Raw genomic sequence first — 21723 nt, forward strand, 5'->3', positions numbered from 1 at the left:
TCTGAGATATCCCCGGTCTGGTGCCTAAAATGGAAAGCCCCGTGGAAGGGCTTTATAACTTTCAATGTATATTGAGCGTTCAGCATAATAAGTTTCCAATTGGAAGTAAAGATCCAAACTTTCAGAAATGACGCATTTCTCAATTGTTCATAAAGGTACAAAACCGCCTGCACATTTGCAATAGTACTGGAGTCTCCAAACAGAATAATCACTTCACCTTTAGACCAAGTGTTGAAAATATGGTGTAATTTTGAACCGGAAGTAGTATAAAAATCAGGTTTCATCGTTTCAGTGAAGGCCAGGCAGATCTCCTTCTCCTTCAGCATTGGCACCAGAGATGAGATGAAATGTTCTCCATTTTCATCTTCAGAGGCAATCAGCCCAACCCAGTTCCACTGGAAATACAGGAGAAGCTGGGCTATACCGACGTACTGGGGAAATTCCTTGGGATTAATCCGGAAGAAGGAAGGATAAACTCTTCTGTCTCCCTGAGAGAACTCAAAACCAATGCCGAGCTGGAGAAAAGGAGAATCCTCTTTAAGAGACAAAGTACATTTTAAGGCTGACATTAAGGGTGCCCATTGTATGGTTGATTGCCCCACCAGTCAGGCTGACTCATTGTGAGTGGCAGGCTTCATCTTCCTCCCTTCCTAGGAAGAGCCACCAGTTCCCTATTTTGCCTGGTTGTGATAGATCAAAGAAACAAACTTCATACACAGAATAAACTGCACTGAAAGGTGTAGAAAGATAATAAACTTTTGTAGAAGTCAGAAATTAATTCCTCTTTCCATATTATATCAATACCTTCTCGCAGGGAGAAGTTCCTGAAGATGGGCTACAGCACGAGTTCAAAAGTTCGGAAGACAAAACCTCTGGAATAAAAATGCATCTTGACGTGTAAAATATACAAATCGATTGAACTATACCACGGATTATCTAAATCATATACATCTAATATGTCTCCCCCCACCCCCCGTGAACACCTTTTCTTTCATCTTTGACTGCTGTTGCGGTTGTGTTTTTTGTCTACTCCACGGTGTATCGAATGGAACCTCCTGACTTACCTGCAGGACCTTGAAGAGGCTGAAGATGGAGGCCATCTGCCTTGAGAATTTGGGGTTGAGACTTCCAATGACAGAGAGCAGAATGTCCCGCCGGTCACATTTATAACCTGGAACCATTCGGCCTCATGTGGAGAGCAGGGAGAGGCTGAATAAAGTATTATTGCTCTCCGTCTGGTGATTTTCGTAGATGTGGAAGCCCAGGGTGATGTTGGGGAGGAGAACCAGATCCTTGTTGACTTCTTTCACTGCAAACATCAAGGCCAGGAACTGCTGGTAGTTCTTGGGGATGGCTCTATAGTGGGGGAAGAAAAATATTGGGGAACATAACAAGGAAGCTGGAGTCTGCTGGCAGAGTTTGCATTGCCATATTTTTGGTTTCGTCTGCAACAGCAAGTCCCAAGTTTCATTGAGTTTTTGAAATAAATATTCCTTGACTAAACTTCTATGGTTTAGTGAGAGAAGAGAAGGGCTCTCTTTATATATCATGGACCATTTTATACGATTCCATCACCCTCCCTTCTACACTTTGCTTTAGTGAGTATAACTGAGTCTCTCTTGGAGCAGCTTCTTCAGGTCTGGTAACCATTGAGGACCACAAGAGTCCAGTGGGTGGATCACAGCGCAGATTTACTGCAGTCCATTATTCATGAGAGAAATGCTGATTCCTAAACTCAGGGATTTTGGCAGTACCCACCACTGGAAAAGGACTGAGCTTTCAGGTTCCTTTAACCATGATTTTAAGTCCACATTTTTATTCTAAGTCAACTTCTTGACTAGGCCAGCAGAGTCTCTAAGGTGTTGCCCCTCCCCAATTTTATATGCATTATCACCATCCTGATGAAGACTTCTGGAAATAATTGAGAATTCCAGCCCATTTCCTGAGCCTTTTTATTGAGAAAAGGACAAAGACCTGAACAAGACTGGAGCAAGCATTTTTTAAAAGAAGCCCTGAATCCAAAAGAAAGGAAAAAAAAATCAGCTACATCTTTCCCCTCCAGGTGAAACTTACGAGGTTTGATAAGCAAGCACTAATGGGTAATTTTGAAAGCTTGGGACAAGGGACAACGCAAGAACTGCCAGGGGAAAATTCGCCCCAATAATCAGATCACCAGGCCTGTAAAATTCCCATGGATTCTGCACGTTTAAGCCTTTTTGCAATGCACACATGCTTTGAATCTCCCCAGCAGCCATTGGGGGAAGGAGCCAGAGGAGCAGCAGCAGGAGGAGGAGAGGCAGCCCAGCCATCCTTCCCACCTTCCCTCCTAGATCAGAAATCAAGAAATCAAGATTTGTGCAGAGGCTGAATTGCAGGGAGATTCTTGAAATGTCACCAGATATACATAGCTGAGGCTGCCTTGCCAGCTGGATGGCCTCAGGGAAATTTTGTCTTCTGACTATTTGTATTGACAGATTTGCATTTTATCACTTTATTTCCTCCTATCTTTCTTATTCTGAAGCCAGACTATGTGCTGTATTTTATTTTAATGATAAGGTTGCAAGATTAATCAATCAATAAACTACAATTATATCAATCATGCTTTCTCTTACCTGTCTTTGTGCTTTGACCTGAAGGGCAGCTGAGCCTCACCAAACCCTGGAGTTAGCTCTTTGGTAGACCAGGCAAGGTCCTTCCAGCCCTGGGAGAACTCGGAGTGTATTTTTACAAATAGGATTAATCTTGGAAGTTGTTTGTGGGTTGAAATCGACAGGGGAGAGATTAAGAATTACGGTTCTTCTGCTAATTGCAGGGGAAAGCAATTGTCCTACCCACTGAGCAATAGGTGTGGTTTGCACATCAGATAGTGAAAGAAATGTCTGTGTCTCTGGTGGCTAATGCACAGAGCAGATGGTCTTGAGTGTCAAGGTGAAGTTGAGCTTTTGAGCTACCTGGAAGTGAACACCTGCACACAAGATGGAGTTTGTCCTGGGCCATAGTATACTCAGACAGAATGGGTGTTAGTAGGGCATGGGGGCAGTCAGCTGCAACCTAGGAAGTGAGAGCAGTCATCCCAGTGTTTAGATGAAATAACTGGTTTAGTTATATCCACAAGGCAGGAGATGGATGGATGGATGGATGGATGGATGGATGGATGGATGGATGGATGGATCAAATTTATACGACCACCCATCTCAACTGCATTGGTCAAAGTCACAGACATTCTCCTTACTGGATGACCAATCCTCACAGCCTGTGATGGGAACTGTTGGCATCATCTGATGTTAAGTGCTAAGACTACCAGCTCAGTTGCTCAAGACAGAAAGTACTGCAAACGATGAAAAGTTAATGCAACATTAGAAAATAGAATAATTAAAGGCTGAGCTTTTGGGGATAAAAGGGAGGGAGGTATAAGGCAAAACAGAGTTCTTTCTAGTTGAAGTATTTGTATGTTTGAATAAAATTGAAAGGCTCCTTGGAGGCCCTTCTAAGTGGGTCTCATAGAGCCAAATAGAGTGAGCAAAAACAAGAAAACCTCAATGTCATTTTAGCTAGCATGGGCTTGTTGTGTTTGGACAAAGTTGGAGTGGAAACTTCTATATCCATCAGTAGATATAGTGTATACCAAATTTGGATGAAAATTATCAGTACTTTTGATCAGTGACATCATCAAAGTAAAGAAACCCATGTGATGATTACGTCACCAGATCATGCCCCTAAACAGAAGTGATGTGCTCAGCCCCCACCCCTCCTCCCTGGATGTGATGTGCATAATCCACCCACATGTGGTGCAGGACTCACAAGGTCATAACCCTAGCCGGATGTGACGTGTTGACCTAAGCCCATCAAGATAAGCATGAGGAAACCTAACAGATAAGGTGTGGTGCTATTTTCAGATAAGACATGGTAAACCTACCCCCATCAAGAAAGATGGGTCAGTCAAGCCTCTGGGGACATGATTAGCTTAACCCTAGATTAATTCTATGGACATTCAAAATTAAATAATCAATAAATCAATAAATCAATAAATCAATAAATCAATAAATCAATAAATCAATAAATCAATAAATCAATAAATCAATAGCTAAGTAAAGTGAATAATTAACAGAGGCCTGTGTTTTTGGTAAACAAAACTCTACTTTGGGGGGCTGTGAAATAAAAAAGGCTTTTAATTTCTAATCATTCTAGCCTAATGATGCTTTTAGAAAAAAGGGGGTTAAATGGAGGTCCTAGCTGCCTTTTAGGGGCTCATTTCCCCCCCCAGCTTTTGAGGCACTGATTTTTAAAACTCCACAAAAATTAAAAGCATCATTAGGCTAGAATGATTAGAAAAACCCACATACTGAGGAAATTCCTCGGGATTAATCCGGAAGAAGGAAGGATAAATGAAAGATTTCCAAGTGAATTTGCAAAACTTGGGACCTTTTCTTCATGGATACTAAAAAGGTGGAGAATTCTTTTAGAAAAAGAAAAGTTTATATTTATTTTATTGACATTCCAGAGAAGAAAAGGATGTTATTCTTTGAAGATAAATTTTAGGGAGTGACTTAAATTTAATGAGGTAATTGGAGTTAGGTGGGTTTTTATTTGTCTGATAAATGTAATTGAAAGAATACTTTAATATAGTTTTTGCTGTTTGAAAAGTGGGTTTGAAAATGGGTTTTTTCTCTTCATATAAAATGCTTGAATAATTTTTTAAGTTTGTAGAATATAATTGAAAGTGACTCTTAAAGTACATATGTTAAGAGGAAGTTTAAGATGTACTAGAATTTATTGATTTTAGAAATGTTTTTAAAGAAAAGTTTAGTGTTTTAAAATGAATGTAAAAAATGTTTTTTCCCCTTTAAGTTTAAAGAATCTGGAATAATAGAGTGAATTTTGTTAATATGAATGACAAAAATCTACAATAATTGGAAATAGAAATATATATTATATATCTAATTTTGTTTGGAAATTGCTTCTGGATTTTGTGCTTGTGATGGGGGAAAATAAAACTTTGATTTTGACTTTGCTGATTAGTTAGGTTTCTTGTTATAGAAATGGATAGTATTTATTACTGTGTAAAAGTAAAAAAAATGTTATTATCTTTTACTCTGCTAAAAAAAAGTCGGAAGTCAATGCTTTTTTCACCTCTCTATCCCACACATTTTCTTTTTCCCTTTTTCCCTCCTCTAGTTTCCACTACTTTCATTTTCCTTTGTATTTTATATTCTGATAAATTAATTAAAAACCAAAGCAAAACATTGTATTGCCAACAATCTTATAACCAACTCTGGACAACTCTAAATCTAAAATCAAAACACCATGAAGGTCAGATTAAACTGTAAAACTAAATACACTAAACACATACAGGGAGGAAAGTTTCTCTACCTTTCTCAAATTGACCTGGTACCTGTATGGGGCACCCTTTAAAAATCCTCCCCAATTCCCCCCCCCTTTTGCATCTGGTCATCTGGGTACAAATGTTTGTGCAATATCAGTTAAAATTTACAATCATATTCATTATTTAATCTATTCTTAGCTTAATACCAATACATTAAATATCTAATACTTTACATCCTCTTCTTAATTTGCTTAACTCCATTAACTCTATTAAGTATTTCCTATATTTTACTCATCTACTTTGGATATTCAGAACAGATGAGTGATACAGCTGATATCTGCTGATATTAGAAATACAAAACCTTCATGCCTTTCAAAGTCATAAACTTTAAAAACCTATAAGTAATATATCTTTTCTACCAAGGTATACTTCCAAGTTGATCATTGGAGCCTCACGGAGGACAACAAGGGTAAATGAAAAATGAAAGATGATTAACTGATATTTTATGATCAGGCAAATCATTTAATTACCAATTATTTAATATTCAGTATTTTTAACAAATGAGATTTTAAAAAATCAAAATAAAAGTTTCCAATCACTGCATAAATCAGAGAGTCTTGTGCCTCATTATATTTTCTCTCTGATTCAGATCAGGCCTCAGGAGGATAATGTAGCATTTGGGGAAAAAAATGCAAGCCAAGAGACCAGCCCCAGAGGCCAAGATGGAGAAGATCTCCACGGCCATCATGGACTTCCCTTTGGTGCTCAGGTAGGTGGGAAGGAATGAGATCCAAACACTGCAAAAGACCAGCATGCTAAAAGTAATGAATTTGGCTTCATTAAAGCTGTCAGGCAATTTCCTGGACAAAAAGGCCATCGTGAAACTGACACTGGCCACGAAACCCAGGTAGGCGAGGACAGCATAAAACATCAAAGCTGAGCCTTCATTACATTCCAAAATGGCTTCTCCTACCAAGGAATGAAAGTCCAAGTTGGGAAATGGGGGAGAGGTTACCAGCCAGATGGTGCAAATAATTGCTTGAATCAGGGGACAGGCTAAAACAATGGAATTGGTCAGTGGCTTTCCTAAGAGTTTCCTTGTCCTGTTCCTTGGCTTGGTGGCCATGAAGGCCAGAACCACCATGACAGTTTTTGCCAAGACAGAGGAAACTGCAAGGGAAAAGAGAATGGCAAAGGCAGTTTGTCGGAAGAGACAGGTGAGCTTTGTGGGTTGACCAATGAAGAGGAAGGAGCAGAGGAAGCACAGAAGGAGGGAGACCAGGAGGATGTAGGTGAGATCTCGGTTGTTGGCCTTGACAATTGGAGTGTCACGATGTTTAAGGAAAATCATAAGGACTGTAGATGTGATCACAGAGAGAGAAACAGTGAGAGAAACTAAAGTGTATCCAAGGGTTTCTTGATAAGAGAGAAAGTGGATCTTCTTGGCAATGCACTGGATCTTGTCCTTGTTGGGATATTGGTCTTCTGGGCAGGGATCACAGGAAGCTGCATCTGAAATCAAACGTCACTTTACATTTGGTGGTATATCAAAAAGGACCAATCATCCTTCAATACTGATTATCCTGGGGATAGGTTCGCCTGAGACAAGGATCAAGTTCTCTAAATGTCTATAGAGATTCACAGTCATCCAGGTCATGGTTGTCCCAAAGGGTTCTTTTTCAAGAGGCAACTGGACTTCCTGGTTTTTCTTTGAAGACATTTCGATTATCATCCCAGAAGTGAAATGTCTTCAAAGAAAACTCAGAAAGTCCAGTTTCCTCTTGAAAAAGCACCTTTGGGACAATCAAGTTCTCTGCTCTGTATTTTGGATCAACTCATTCTGATTATTTTCTTCTACAGGGAAGGGCTGGCAGACAAAGTTAGACGGATCTCTCCTTTCTCCAACAGGTCTATCCACCTCCTGGGAGACAGAAAGTGCTGACAGAAGAAGCACATCTTAAACAATAAAAATTAAAGCTTGGCCCTCATGACCCATTCTCATGAAAAGATCAAACAGTGGTTATTCTGATGGGTTGCAAGAGAAGGACTAGAAAATCTAGTAAGGGAATCAATGAACTGTGCCCTGAAACTATCGTGCATTAAATTGCTGTTTAAATTAAATTAATTAAATTGCCAAGAATTTTATTTCTGTTTCAAGTGATACCATTAAAACTATGGAAAACATTCTTTCAAGAATTAAATAAATTAATTTCCAAATTTATATGGCAAGGGAAAAAACCCAGGATTAAATTAAAACTTTTTTTAAAAAAATTGATTTATATGCCGCCCTTCTCCGGAGACTCAGGGCGGCTTACAATGCGTTAAGCAATAGCCTTCATCCTTTTGTATATTTATACAAAGTCAGCTTATTGCCCCCACAAACTAGGTCCTCAATTTACCTACCTTAGAAAGGATGGAAGGCTGAGTCAACCTTGAGCCTGGGGAGATTCGAACTTACTTTAATTGCAGACAGCTGGTGTTAATCACAATGCTATCAGTCTGCTGAGCCACCAGGCCCTTGCAAAAAACTTTTGCAAGACACAAAGGATAGACGGGATTGGCATTACCAGAATGGGAAATTTATCACCAAGCGGCGAGTTTAGTATGGTTAAAAGACTGGATGGAGCTGAAAAATAACAGAGTACTAACAATAGAAGGCCATGACCTGCAAGCAGTGTGGCATGCATTCCTGTGGGATGAGAAATACAAATCACATAAATATTTTCAAACACATTTGATCAGGAATGCATTGCTACAGATTTGGAAAAAACAAACAAACAGTATACTAGAATCCCAAAGTGGTTATCACCAACAGAAGCATTGATATACCCAAATTTATTGGAAAAAAATAAGATAATTAGATATAAGGAATTGGTAAATGATCAGGGAGATTTGAAAACGAAAGAAGAATTGGAACAAGAAATTGGTAGGGTGATGGATTGGTGGACATTTGCACAAGTGCAATCTAAATTTGTAAGAGATAAAAAGATATATGAAATACAAAAGGAGCCACAAGAATTAGATAAAATTATTCATGGAACAGAGATAAAATTAATTAGTAATATATATCAATATCTACTGAAGTATAAAATGGAAGAAGATATAGTTAAAGATACCATGATTAGATGGGCCAAAAATTTTGGCTACAATATAGAATTGGAGAAATGGGAAAAATTATGGGAAATAAACATTAAATCGATTCTTTCAATGGCAGTCAAGGAAAGCCAGTTAAAAATGTTCTACAGATGGCATTTTACACCAGTATGACTTGCTAAAATGTCTCCAAACAATTCTCCAAATTGTTGAAAATATAAAAAAATCCCCGGAACATATTAGCATCTCTGGTGGACATGTCCCAATGTGAAAAAATATTGGATTGAAATTAGAAGTTGGATAGAAGAGATAATTGGCTATAATGTGGATTGGAAACCAGAAACGTTTTTACTGGGGATATTGAACAGAACTTAAATTAGATATTTGATTCAGCATATAATTACAGCAGCAAGGATAGTCTACACACAGTCCTGGAAAAGTGAAAAGATCCCAACAGAGGAAGAAATAATTAAGAAAATACTGGACTGTGTGGAGATGGATAAATTAACGAAAGAAAGAAAAGAAAAGGAAGATTCAGAATATTATCAAGTATGGACTAAGTGGTACGATTGGCTCAAGATTAGGGAAAGTAAATGTGAATAAATGATGAAGAGAAGGTGACAAATGTGTAAAATATTGTAAATGAAGAAAATTAAAAATAAAGGGACGATAAAGATAATTATAATTATAATTATTATAAAGATAATAAAGGATGGGAAAAATGGGGAATGTATATAGTAGAAAGTAAGAGGAACGAAACTGATATGTGAAAAGAACACATATCATGTGTTTGTGTTTTGTATGTTGTGTTGTGTTGCAAAATCAATAAAAAAATAAATTAAAAAAATAAATTGCTGTGGAGCAGGAAAGTCAACTCAGAAATTCTGCTGAAAAGGATGAATATTTTGAATAATGGCAAACTACCAAACATGACAACAAAATGGATATTTGTTTCTACTGAATGTTTTCCTTGATCTTGGAAGATCTACACTGAAAGTGTGCTCTACCTGTCTGATTAGAAATGGTTCCTTCTGGACAAGGGGCACATTGGTAGCAGCAAACCGGTTCTCCCTCTGGAACTCTCCTCCTCTCCCCTGCCTGGCATCTCTTCATGCCACACCTGGCAAAGGGCACCTTCTGAAAGAGAAAAAAGAAATATTGCTGGTGGTCTAAAGCAGTCAATATTCTTCATTTATTCATTTGTACATTTTTGTTTCCATTGTCAAAACGTCTCCAAAGGAAATGGTTAGTTAGGCTCTATCAGAACCCAGGAAATGCTATAGGGGGATTAAGGGCAGTGCCACTCCAAACCACCAATGGATTCTGGAGATGGGAACTGGGACTTGGCATATAAAAGAAGACGTGGGAATTGAGCTAGAGCTTTCCTAAAACAAACAGTCACAGGAATCTAATTGAATGGGAATCATCTATGGAAATCACTGTTGGCTGTTCTAAATGCATCCTGGGTTTCAAGCAAAATCTCAAATATTTTACATGCAAAATAAACCGATGGTTGCTGAATTTTTGATTCAGTGACCTGTTTTCCAGTAAGGAGGACGTTTTTAATCCCCAGAAGAGAATGAGTCTTTTACTGAATCCATTTGACCTTCCAGCTCACCTTTCTTGGCCAGACAATAGCATCAGAGTTTATAGTGAAATCCTGGCCTGGGGAAGACCTGGGATCTATTTGCCCAACTTTCATGGGGACAAATGATAAATTGGGGAGGAGAATCCAGTTGAGGAGATCATAACCAGCAGATCCCAATCCATTTTCTGAGAAGGAGATTTCATCTCCAGCACTGTTGTTGAAGTGGACATCCCTCAAGTGGGGAAGAAGCTGAAAGAAAAGAGACCTTCAGAAATTGGAGTAATTGGCTAAAAGCCCCAAACGAGACATCATGGCTTCTATCGTTCTGGGTTGGTCACATCTTAGGAGATTTTACTAGATACGGACAGCCGGAGGACAGAAGGGAAAGGGGGGATATGATTAAAACCTTTAAATCGATTAAGGGTGTGAATAGGGTTCTAGAAGGCATGATTGTCAATTCTAAGCAAGAATGAAGAACGTGGGGGACATGACTTCAAACTGACAGGAGGGACGTTCAGAAACAAGGTTAGGAAGGGTTCCTTCACAGAAAGAGTAGAGGAAGCTTGGAAGACACTCCCAGCGTAGGTTGTGGGTCAATCATCAGTAGCTGAGTTTAAAGATGCTTGGGATAAACACATGTCCACCCTCCAACATAAATAAAAAAATGAAATAATAATAATAATAATAATAATAATAATAATAATAATTAAAGAATAATAATATATAACTTAAAAAGAAATAAAAAATGAATAAACTCAGACTTGAGGGACCACAAGGTCTTTTTCTGCTGTCCATTTTCTATGTTTCTGTCAGATTCCAAGTAACATTCCCACAGCAAACAAAACTCTGAGGCAGGTAGATTCCTCAAAGAATGATTTTATTGGATATATCATATTGGCACAAGCTGGTGAAAACCGACTCTGACTATTCCCGCAGTTTTCACTTAATTAAAAATAAAAGTTTTTCACTTTCCCAAAACAACATGGTCCAATCAGGTTACTGTCCAGTTGCTAGGTAACTCCAGTCCCCTCCTTCTGAGCACCTGCAGGAGCGTCCTTGGTTCCCAAGAGAAAGTATTTTATTTTGGCTACAACACCCCAACTATCTCTATTCCCCGCTCCCTATCTCTCAGCTCCAGTGTGTCAGTGCTGAAGTGTCAAAATGGCCTCCGTCAGGCCAGCTTCAGAGTAGACAGTTTCTATGTTTCTAATTAAGAAGGTCAGAAAATGGTTTTTTAGGTTCTAGGTTGGATCTCTCTTAATCTTTCATCTGTTACTTCTTGCCCTGCCCTGAGGTGCTTCGGAGTACAGGTTGATCCCCTCTTCTCTGTGACAGCACCTCAGATGTTGGAAGACTATCACATCACCCCTAATCCTACTAATTTTTCCAACTTACAAAACTACAAAAACAAAACTCTACACCGAGGAAGCACTGAAGGGCAGAGGGAATGGGTGGAAGAGAGAAAGGACGTTGAGGTGGAGAATTAAAAGTTGGAGGAGGTGTTTGGTCGGGTGAGGAAAGGGTCTCTGAAGCTACCTCAGCTGAGCAAAGTATAGCAGAGCCTTAAGCCATACAAGCCTTCCTAAAATGCAGACCAGCTACAGCCATCCGGCCACAAGAAGCTCTTCCCTCCCAAGGACTGTGTGATGGAGAAGCAACTCAGTCAAATGGAATATTGGAAGGTTATAGTACAAGAAACAAGGCTGGAAGGGAGAGGGCAATAGAGGGCAAAATGTGGGTAAAAGGGAGTTAAACCCTGGAAAATGGGCCAGAATTCCCAATCCTTAAAAGGGAAGGCTGGGAAGGAATGGTGGTTATGCTGCCTTCCTGGCTAGAAAAAGTTGGCAGCTAAAAGAACATAGAATGAAAGAGCAACTGGTAACTCATTGAGGAATTGTTATGGGATCAAAATGCAGAAGCCAAACAAATAATCAAGGCTCACTACTTTATTTATTATTAAGATGCACACTGGAGGAATTCTCTCCAGAAGTAATGGGATGGACGCCTGCAGAGAAAAAGATGAACTTATTACATTTATTAAAGGAGGAGAAAATGATACCTTCATGCAAATGCATAAGTAATAAACTAAATAAGCATAAATTTTTATGTTTAACAAACTTCAAGTTGCTTCTCCAAACTTCTATTATCTCCAAGGAAAAAAATTCGTGCCTTGTAAAGAAATGTATCAGTTACGTTGCCATAGAAATGTTGTCATAGACACTTTTATTTTGTTCATCCTCTCCCATCCCTCTAAGAATCTGGTTTCCTCACAGTGCCTGCCCTGCTTTGTGACTTCCCTGGCCAGAGAGATCCATTTTGTAGTCTTTGATGCAGAAAAGAAACCTGATGCGTTTCAGGGTAGGTTGAATCCTGTTGTGTTTGTGTTAAAGTTGACAGAGGTTGATTTGACACAACAAGATGTTCAGTGCAACAAATGGCAAATTAATTACATGCAGAGGGTCACACGGCATGCTTAGCCAGAGAAACATAAGCCAAGGTTCCAATGAACTGAGTCGAGTGTCTTTTTAAAAAGTGGCATTCAGGCTTCCTCCTTAGAAAGACTAAGATGGTTCTGCAAATATGCCCACTAGGACTGTTGACGCTTCAGGCAGAATTGCCATCTTGCTCTATGTTCTCTGTTGCCCTGAGATGATGCTTCCTCCATGGAAGAACCACTTATGAAGCTCAGGCAACCTTGGAGGAACTTTTAGGAAGGTCTTTCCTACATGAATCTCATGGGCAACCAATTTGATTTATTTCTCTTTCATTCACTTGATTTTTTTTTTTTAAAAAAAAGTAGTTTCAATTTGGTTTGACAGATTTGACTCAGTGATATGATGCCATACAGATATTTAATTCAAGAAATAGACATGGGGAACTTTCTCTCTAAAGATCTGTGGCCTGGATAAAAAGACCTGTCTTGACTTGAACTCAGAAGGCAGAAACAATCCATAACTTCATTTTGAGAGTGAGGTATAGTTCTGCTAAAGTCAAGGGAAGTACAGTAAGGCAAGGATCCCGTGTCAATTTCCTAGCAAACTCCCACTGTTTCCCAGGTCTGCCTTCCCATTGGCCTCTCATGCCCAATCATAATCAAAAGAGATGTTTTGGCTGTTCTCTCTGGCCGGTTGTCCTTGAGATGTTTTCTCCGGCAAGCCCAAAGTACACCAGAGGAACTCCATTCCCCCTAACAAAAAGCTTCCCTCCCCCCTGCGTCTATGGCAGGCTGGCACTGAAGCAAGGCAAAAGGAGGAGCAAGGTGGCAGATTTGACACCCGGAAATTACCTGCCATGACTGGACATTTGAGATCCTCTCTCCAAGTCTCAGCATGGCTGGCCGCCCTCCAGATCCATGCATTGCATTTAATGCGTGTGCTAGGGCATAAACAGCATTGTAGATATTGTAGCTTTCACCTGTCATGCTTCTTTCAAACAAGTAGGATGGCAGATTCAGTAAATCCTCTTTTCCTGTACATGGTTTTCTCCCCTTTTGAGGGGTCTTGCCTGGTTTGTGGATGCTGCAGTCAAAGACAATTTCCCACCATTCTGGGAGAAAGAAATTGCCTTGTGGGTTCAAAGGATCTAAAGACAGGAGAAAACGGCTGAATTCTGAGATATCTCCAGTGTGGTGCCTAAAATGCAAAGCCCCATGGAAGGGCTTTATAATTTGCAATATACATTGAGGGTTCAGCCCGTTAATTTTCCAATTGGATGTAAAGATCCAAACTTTCAGAAATGGTGCTCTTCTAAATATTCCATAAGCATACACAACGAACTGCACATTTGCAATAGTATTGGAGTCTCCAAACAAAATAATCACTTCGCCTTTAGACCAAGTGTTGAAAATACGGTGCACTTTCGAACGTGAAGTAGCATGAAAATCAGGTTTCATCATTTCAGTGAAGGCCAGGCAGATCTCCTTCTCCTTCAGCATTGGCATCAGAGATGAGATGAAAAGTTCTCCATCGTCATCTTCGTTGGCCACCAGCCCAACCCAGTTCCACTGGAAATACAGGAGAAGCTGGACTAGACCCACATACTCAGGAAATTCCTTGGGATTAATCCGGAAGAAGGAAGGATAAACTCTTCTGTCTCCCTGAGAGAACTCAAAGCCAACACCAAGCTGGAGAAAGTAAGAATCCTCTTTAAAAGACAAAGTACACTTTTTTTTAAACAAACTTTATTAAATGATCAAACAATTATAAAAACATTTTTATATGGCTCAGGACCTGGTTATTTACGGGACCGCCTGCTACCACCAATAGCCTCCCACCGGCCAGTACGCTCCCATAGAGAAGGGCTCCTCCGGGTGCCGTCGGCCAAACAATGTCGGCTGTCGGCCCCTAGGGGGAGAGCCTTCTCTGTGGGGGCACCTACGATTTGGAACGAGCTCCCCCCGGAGATACGTAGGATCCCGGATCTGCGCACCTTCCGCCGCGCACTTAAGACTTTTCTATTTTATCAAGCTGGCCTGGCCTAAATCTTCCCCCTTTTTAAATGTGGAAATTTTAAATTTTTAAATTTTAAATTCGTCTTTTTATAGGGGTATGGGTAAGGCATTTTAAATTGGGGAGCCATTTTAGATTTAATTCTGTTTTAAACGTATTTTAATTGTTTATATTGTATGTTTTTAACTTTGGCTGTGCACCGCCCCGAGTCCTTCGGGAGAGGGGGCGGTATAAAAATCTAATAAATAAATAAATAAATAAATAAATTTTAAAAATCATAATAAAATATTCATATACATAGATCATATCTTATATTTGACATTTCATTTCTATTCTTTAACATATCTATATATATTCTTCTCCTCTACACATTATATATTTCATAACACATTCGTCCTCATGACGGTGAAGTCATTGTTGGTATTTATATGAAATAAGCATGGAAATACACTGCCAGTTATCAGTTCTTAATTTAAAACTCACTATTAGAAAAAAAAGAAAGAAAAGTAAGATTTAATACTCATCAGGATTATCTTTATACTTTACTAAGTATATCCTTATCCACTTTCTTTTCGCTTAATCCAATCATACCACTTGTCCCATACCTTAAAATACTGACAAAGTACACTTTAATGGTGACTTCAAGGGTCCCCATTGTGTGGTTTCTAGCCCCACCAGTCAGGCTGACTCATTATGAATGGCAGGCTTCATCTTCCTCCCTTCTTAGGAAGAGCCCCAGTTCCCTATTTTGCCTGGTTGTGATAGATCAAAGAAACAAACTTCATACACAGAATAAACTGCACTGAAAGGTGTAGAAAGTTGATAAACTTCTATGAAAGTCAGGAAGGAATTCCTCTTTCAGAATTATATCAATATTTCTTTTTGGTTCTATAGAAATGTATCCTGACATATAAAATGCAGAAATCAATTCAACAATAGGATGGACGATCAAAGTTATATACCCCTGGATATGTGTCTCCTCCCAACACCTTTGTGCTCATCCTTAGCTTCTGTGTGTGTTTCTGTTCTTTGTGTGTTCCATACTGTATCCAGTGCAGCCCCCTTACCTGTGGGACCTTGAAAAGGCTGAAGATGGAGGCCATCTGCCTTGAGGATTTGGGGTTGAGACCTCCAATGACAGAGAGCAGAGGGTCCTGCCTGTCACATTTGTAACCTGGAACCATTCGGCCTCGTGTGGAGAGCAGGGAGAGGCTGATTATGGACATCTTCAACTCAACCTGGTAATTGTCGTAGATGTAGAACCCAAATGTGATGTTGGGCAGGAGATCCAGATCCTTGTTGACCTCTCTGACTGCAAAAGCCAAGGCCATGAAGTGCTGGTAATTCTTGGCTATGGGTCTAGAGTGAGAAAAACATTGGGGAACATTACAGGAAAGATGGTTGTGTGAGAGATGGAGTTTGCCTTGCTTTGCAAGTACAAATTGCAAAGTAGTTTTTTTTTAAGTTGCCCCTTCATTAAATTTGAATGCCTTTGTCAGAAAGAAGAAAAGCTTGTCTCTCCCTCTTCATTTTATATGATTCTATGATTCCTCCGTTCTTCACATGTCTAAGAGGATTCTCCGTCATCCAGGACATAGTTCTATCAAAAGTGGCTTTCATTTGAAAAGGCAACTAGACTGAATTTTTGAGGGGGATAAAAAGTGTTTCACTTACTATCCTTGAAGCTTCATCAGTTGTTTTGGATATGGTGGGAGATGGAAGGAGAGCATTTGATGGTTGAGATTACTTGGTGGGAGAGAGAATGGAAAGGTACTGATAGGATGTTGTGGGGGGGATGGAAAAGTTGTGTTTTCTTTGAAGTCAACTGGTCTTAAGGCTCTCTGGGAGCCATTGTGGTTCCTTGGGGGTTTTACCTGTGACCTCAGGGTTACAACGTGGGAAACAGAAACTACAGAAGACTTGCTAGCCTGTAAAGAAAATATATTCTATACATTTCTAATCTCATGAGCCAGGCTGAAGCTTGGGAACTGTATGTAGGTGCTGCGATCAGAGGCCCCTGCTAAAAAACGGTCGTAACCAGAATTTGTTGATAAGATCTTTATGTCAACCCTGAAGGCGGTGTATTATCCCTCCCCCTCTGTTGAGGGACGGCTGATCAATTCTAACCTAGATGGCCGCTTTGACCCCTCTTTCAAACCAACAATCCTCTCTATCCAAAAGGTGGACTTTGCCATCATCAAAAGAGTGAATCTTATCTTTCAAATGATGATGGACCGCTGAATCTTGTCCTGATGGTTTAGATCTCCTATATTGTGCCATGTGCTTTGAAGTGGTTGTTTTGTTTCCCCAATGTACAGATCTGCACATGGCTCACTGCATTGTGTTGCATATACCACGTTGCTCAGTTTGTGTCTGAGTGTTTTATCCTTGGGGTGGAGAAGCTTCTGCCTTCGTGTATTCTTGGGCTTAAAATGTACAAATAGGTGATGTCGGTTGAAAATCTTCTTGAGCTTTTCAGATATTGCAGCCACCTATGGAGTGAGAACGTTGCTTTGTTCATTACTCTCTCCCTTGTCTGTAGTAAAGGAGGTCATGCTGGGTCATTTTTGGGATTTGATGAAGGTCCAGCTAGGATAACCATAAGTTCGGAGGGATTCCTTGATGTGTTTTAGTTCTTTTTCTCTTCCTTCTTTACTGGTAGGCAAACTTTCAGCCTGGGGGTTCTGACCACTCCCAATTTGTGATACATCTTGTTTTTTTCCTGAAAAAATCAGTTCAGTTGCATTTTCAAAATATGCCTCCCTTCTTCACTTTGCTTCAGTGATTGGAATCCTCCCCAATTACTTCTCTTCCACCCTAATCAATTTGAGTGCTCTTGGAGCAGCTTCTTCAGGTCTGGTCACCATTGCTGACCCCAAGACTCCAGTGGGGGGAACTTCCGGGTTGCTGTTTGCCGCTGCCAGACGTTCCTTTGGGATCGTCAGCTTCCATCGCCTGTTAGAGCCGCCTTCACAACGGAATGGCGGCTCGAAAAAACTCCGTTTCCATGAGGAAACGGAGATAGAGCCGGCAGGGGTGGGTAGAACTCTCTGCGGAGTCCCAAAAGTTTTTTTTTTACTTTTGGGACGGAGCGGATGAGATGCCCCATATCCCCAGCCGCCGCTCCGGGCTTTGGGAGACCTCTGCTGATGCAGAGCCAGGCGTCAAAAGCAAGCCTGCAAATTTAACAGACTACTCAAAGAAAATGTGAGCTGGACCTGTAATACTGAACCGCAAGTATTTTACTGATTTTTTTAAAAAAAATTACTTAAGAGAGAGGAGGAAAAGAAAGAGGAAAAAAAAAGAAGCCTTTTAAAATGGCGTTGGCTGGAGGAGAGGCTGAAAGGGAAAGTCTTTCCGTTTTATATTACTACAATGTAGCGGAATAAATACCACTGGCTACATTTGTAGACAAAACTTTGCTCCTGTGTCTTTTTCTCTTTTTTTTTCCCTTGGAGACCTGATATTGTTGTTGATTGGAAAGAAGTCCCTTTTTTTTTTCTTGCTTGCTTTTTTTTTTAACAAAGCCTGCCTGGGCGGAAACATGGCACTGAGACTCATAAAGTCAGATAAACAAGAAGGGGGGGGGATCCCCCCACCAACAACTTAAAGGAACAAGTCTTAATTCTTCAGTCTCAGAAACCTGACTTTAATATAATAGAATTTTTTATAGAGGAGATTGAAAGAAGGGAGGAGATTGTGAATCAGCAATTTGAAAAATTTAAGCAGGAAATTAAAGAATTGGTGAAATCTAAGTTTGATTTTTTGGAGAAAAAACTCTCAAAAGTGGTTAATGGTTTTACAGGATTTATGAAACAGTTGGACACAAATACTAATGTACTAGAGTCTAAAATGGAAGAAATTCAAGATAAATTGGACAATAGAATTCAAAAAATTGAAAATGATTTGACAAACACTCAGGATAATAGCTTAGAAGAAAACTTAAAATGGATGCTGATCAAAAGTATGGTAATGCAGAAAATCTGCAACAGAAGATTGAAAAAGAGATTTTAATGGTACAATATAATTTTACAGAATATGCGATAAGATTAAGAGGTTTGCAGGAAAATAATAGAGATGATTTAAGGAAAATATCTTCTGAATTTCTAGCTGGGATTCTAAAGGTTCAACCTGATGAAGTGTTTTGTAGGATCGACAGAGTTTATCGAATCAACTCCTGGATTGCCAAGCAAAGGCAATGGCCTAGAGATGTGGTGATTTATTTTACAGATAAAGAAATTAGGAATAATATCGTTCAAAACTCCTTCAATTCTAATTTGCAATTGTATGGAAGAAAGATTTGGATTTACAAGGAACTCCCACCTAAGATATTGATGGAAAGGAAGAAATTTGGTTTTCTGGTGAATGAGTTAAAAAAGAGAAATATCTCCTACAGGTGGGACGCCCCAGTTGGTATTATATTTAGATACCAAGGAGAAAGATATCAGCTAAATACTGTTGAAAGAGCGGAAGAATTTTATCAAAATAGGTTGAAAATGAACTTAACATCTCCAGGTATAATACAGGATAAGCAGAAGGAGCCGGAAATAAAGGTAAAATATCGAATTACAGAGACTGTACCAGATGAATTGCCTTTGGATTTATTGGATACCCCAGCTGGACTATCTACAAATTTGAGAGAAGAGGCATCTAATCTTAATGTGATGACTTATCAAGGCAAGGATAAGCATGGAAACCAATTAGGGGATATACAATGGATAAAAAAGAAATATGAGATACAAAAGCAAAACCAACAAGACCAATCTACAAAGCAGAATAAAAACTGACCAGATGATACACACTTTATAGAAAGGGAACCAGGATGGAAACCAAACCCACAAAAAGAAAAGAAAAAAAGAAATAGGTGGCATAAAAACAGAAATTTCTAATCAGGCAACAGTGAAGCCAGTGATTTTAAAATATGAACGATTATGTGTAAACACAGAAGAGGCGACGTATTGGTTAATATCATCCTGAGGTTTGTGGCAGATCTCTGCATGGCCGTAATCTGGGGACGTGAAATGAGCCTTAAACTGATGGATTTGAATTATCCATTTTGGAATTTCTTTTTGTGTTGATAAACATATTATATTATCTTGAATCACAAGGCAAGAGAATTATGCTGGGGCATGCAGAAGATCGGGTTGTTACCCACTACGATGATGGGAATTAATAATCCTGATGAAACCCACAATTATTACTATATGGAATATAATTATAATGTCACTCGGGTGGTTGTTTTTACTTTTATACATATAAGAAGATATTTACTACTGATGGGGGCAGATATGATTGAAGATCCTGAATAAACTGTTGCACCAGTAAGCTATGTTACCCGATTATGGATGTTGGTTTTACCAATCCAGTGGAAAGACCTCAAAGAAGATACTATATGGATTATAAATTTAAAGTCATTGTCTTTTCTTTTTTTTATTTAGATATAATGGAAAATATAGACATATATTTTTAAGAAGTGTGGGCAGTGAATCAAAGATGTTAAGAAATGTTGTGTATGGCAATTTTGCATGATAGTGGGTGAATAAGCTATTTAGTAGATTGATTAGTCTAAGAAAAGGGATTTTTAAGTGTTATATTTAGGGGAGTGGAGGAAATGGATAGAGTGGAATAAATGTCAAACTAGATTTTATGGGGAAGGCCACTTTGGAATGTTATAGTAATATATATAGAAGATTAAATGTTAAAGTAGGACTTATCGTATAGTTTTAAAGTGGAGAAGTTATTTTATAATGTCATAGTATAATGTCTTTTTTTTCCCTTTCTTTTCTCTTTTTTGATATGTATGGATAAAGGGGGATGTTATAATATTAATAATATTTTTAGTAAGTAAAGGTCAATATCTAGAGGAGGGAGTAAGTAATCTGTTATGAATTAGGTTTTTTTTTTGTTATGAAGAAAACTTTTTCAATAAAAAAAAAAAAGACTCCAGTGGGGGGGGCACAGCGCAGATTGACCAAAGGACATGAAAAATGCTGATTCCAAAACTCAGGGATTTTGGCAGTACCCACCACTGGAAAAGGACTGAGCTTTCTGGGGGTTTTTAACCATGATTTTATGTCCACATAAGCATTATAAGATGACATTGTTAGCCCAGCAGAGTCTCCAAAATGTTGTCCCTCCACACTTTCATATGGTCGATAATCCTCTGGAGAAAGACTTCTGCAAAGCCTGGTAATCCTAGGCTAATTTTTGAGTTTGGCTCTTTACTGAGAAAACAACCAAAAATCTGATCTACACAAGGACTTTACAAACAGCACTAGAAAATTATTTCTAAAAGGAGTTTCTGAATCCAAAACAAAGAAAACAATAATCTATATTTTTCCATCCAGGTGAGACTTACGAGAGATTATAAATAAGCACTAATGGGTCATTTTGAAAATCCTGCAGACTGGAGTGCATAAGAGCTGCCAGGGGTAAATTCCCACCAATAACCAGATCACCAGACGTGCAATATTCCCATTGATTCTGAATGTTTAAATCTTTTGGTGATGCACATATGGTTTGAGTCTTCTTAGCAGTCATTGGGGGCAGGAGCCAGAAGAGCAAGAGAGGCAGCCCAATCATTCTGGCCACCTTCCCTGCTAGATCAGAAATCAAGGTTTGTGCAGAAGCTGAATTGCAGGGAGCTCTTGAAATCTAATCAGGTTTACATAGTTGAGACTGCCTTGCCAGCTGGATGGCCTCAAGGCATCTGAAGTCCTTTTGCATTAACACATTTGCATTTTATCACTTTATTTGCTCCGACCTAGCCTATTCTGAAATTAGACTATGTGCTATATTTTATTTTAATTTATTTTAATGATAACCTCACAAAACTAATCAATCAATAAACTAGCATTATATCAATCATGCCTTCTCTTACCTGTGTTTCGGCTTTGACACAAAGGGCAGCTGAGCCTCACCGAAGCTCAGAGTTAGCTCTTTGGAAGACCGGACAAAGTTCTCCACCATTGGGAAAACCCAGGGCATATTTTTGGAAGCAGGTTTTACCTTGGAAGGTTTCTGTGCATTGAAATCCACAGGGGATACATTAAGAATTACTGTTCTACTGGTAATTGCAGGGAAAAGCACTTGTCCTACCTGCAGAGCAATGGATGTTGTTTGCACATCAGGTGGGGGAAAACATGTTTGTGTCTCCTGTGTCTAATCCACAGATGGACTTGAGAGTTGAGATTTTGACCTACCTGAAAGTGAACACCTGAGCAGAAGTTGGACTTTGCCCTGTGCCATGTTCAGACAGAATGGGTGCTGAT

General features: G+C 39.2%; 1 protein-coding gene across 1 annotated transcript; it reads right to left on the reverse strand.

Annotated features, from left to right (window-relative positions):
- Positions 1-1187: 1187 nt before the first annotated feature.
- LOC132711877 (vomeronasal type-2 receptor 26-like) lies at positions 1188-21421 on the reverse strand. Its single transcript, XM_087883507.1, has 6 exons — positions 21333-21421; positions 15691-15811; positions 10035-10253; positions 9424-9553; positions 5947-6835; positions 1188-1356 (listed from the first exon to the last, which is right to left on the reverse strand). The coding sequence occupies exons 1-6, from the start codon at positions 21419-21421 to the stop codon at positions 1188-1190; spliced, it is 1617 nt and encodes a 538-aa protein (XP_087739633.1).
- Between the last annotated feature and the right edge of the window lie 302 nt (positions 21422-21723).

This window comes from Pantherophis guttatus, chromosome 1 (genome assembly GCF_059756535.1).
Source record: "Pantherophis guttatus breed Tessera chromosome 1, ASM5975653v1, whole genome shotgun sequence".
In the NCBI taxonomy this organism is placed as follows: Eukaryota; Metazoa; Chordata; class Lepidosauria; order Squamata; family Colubridae; genus Pantherophis; species Pantherophis guttatus.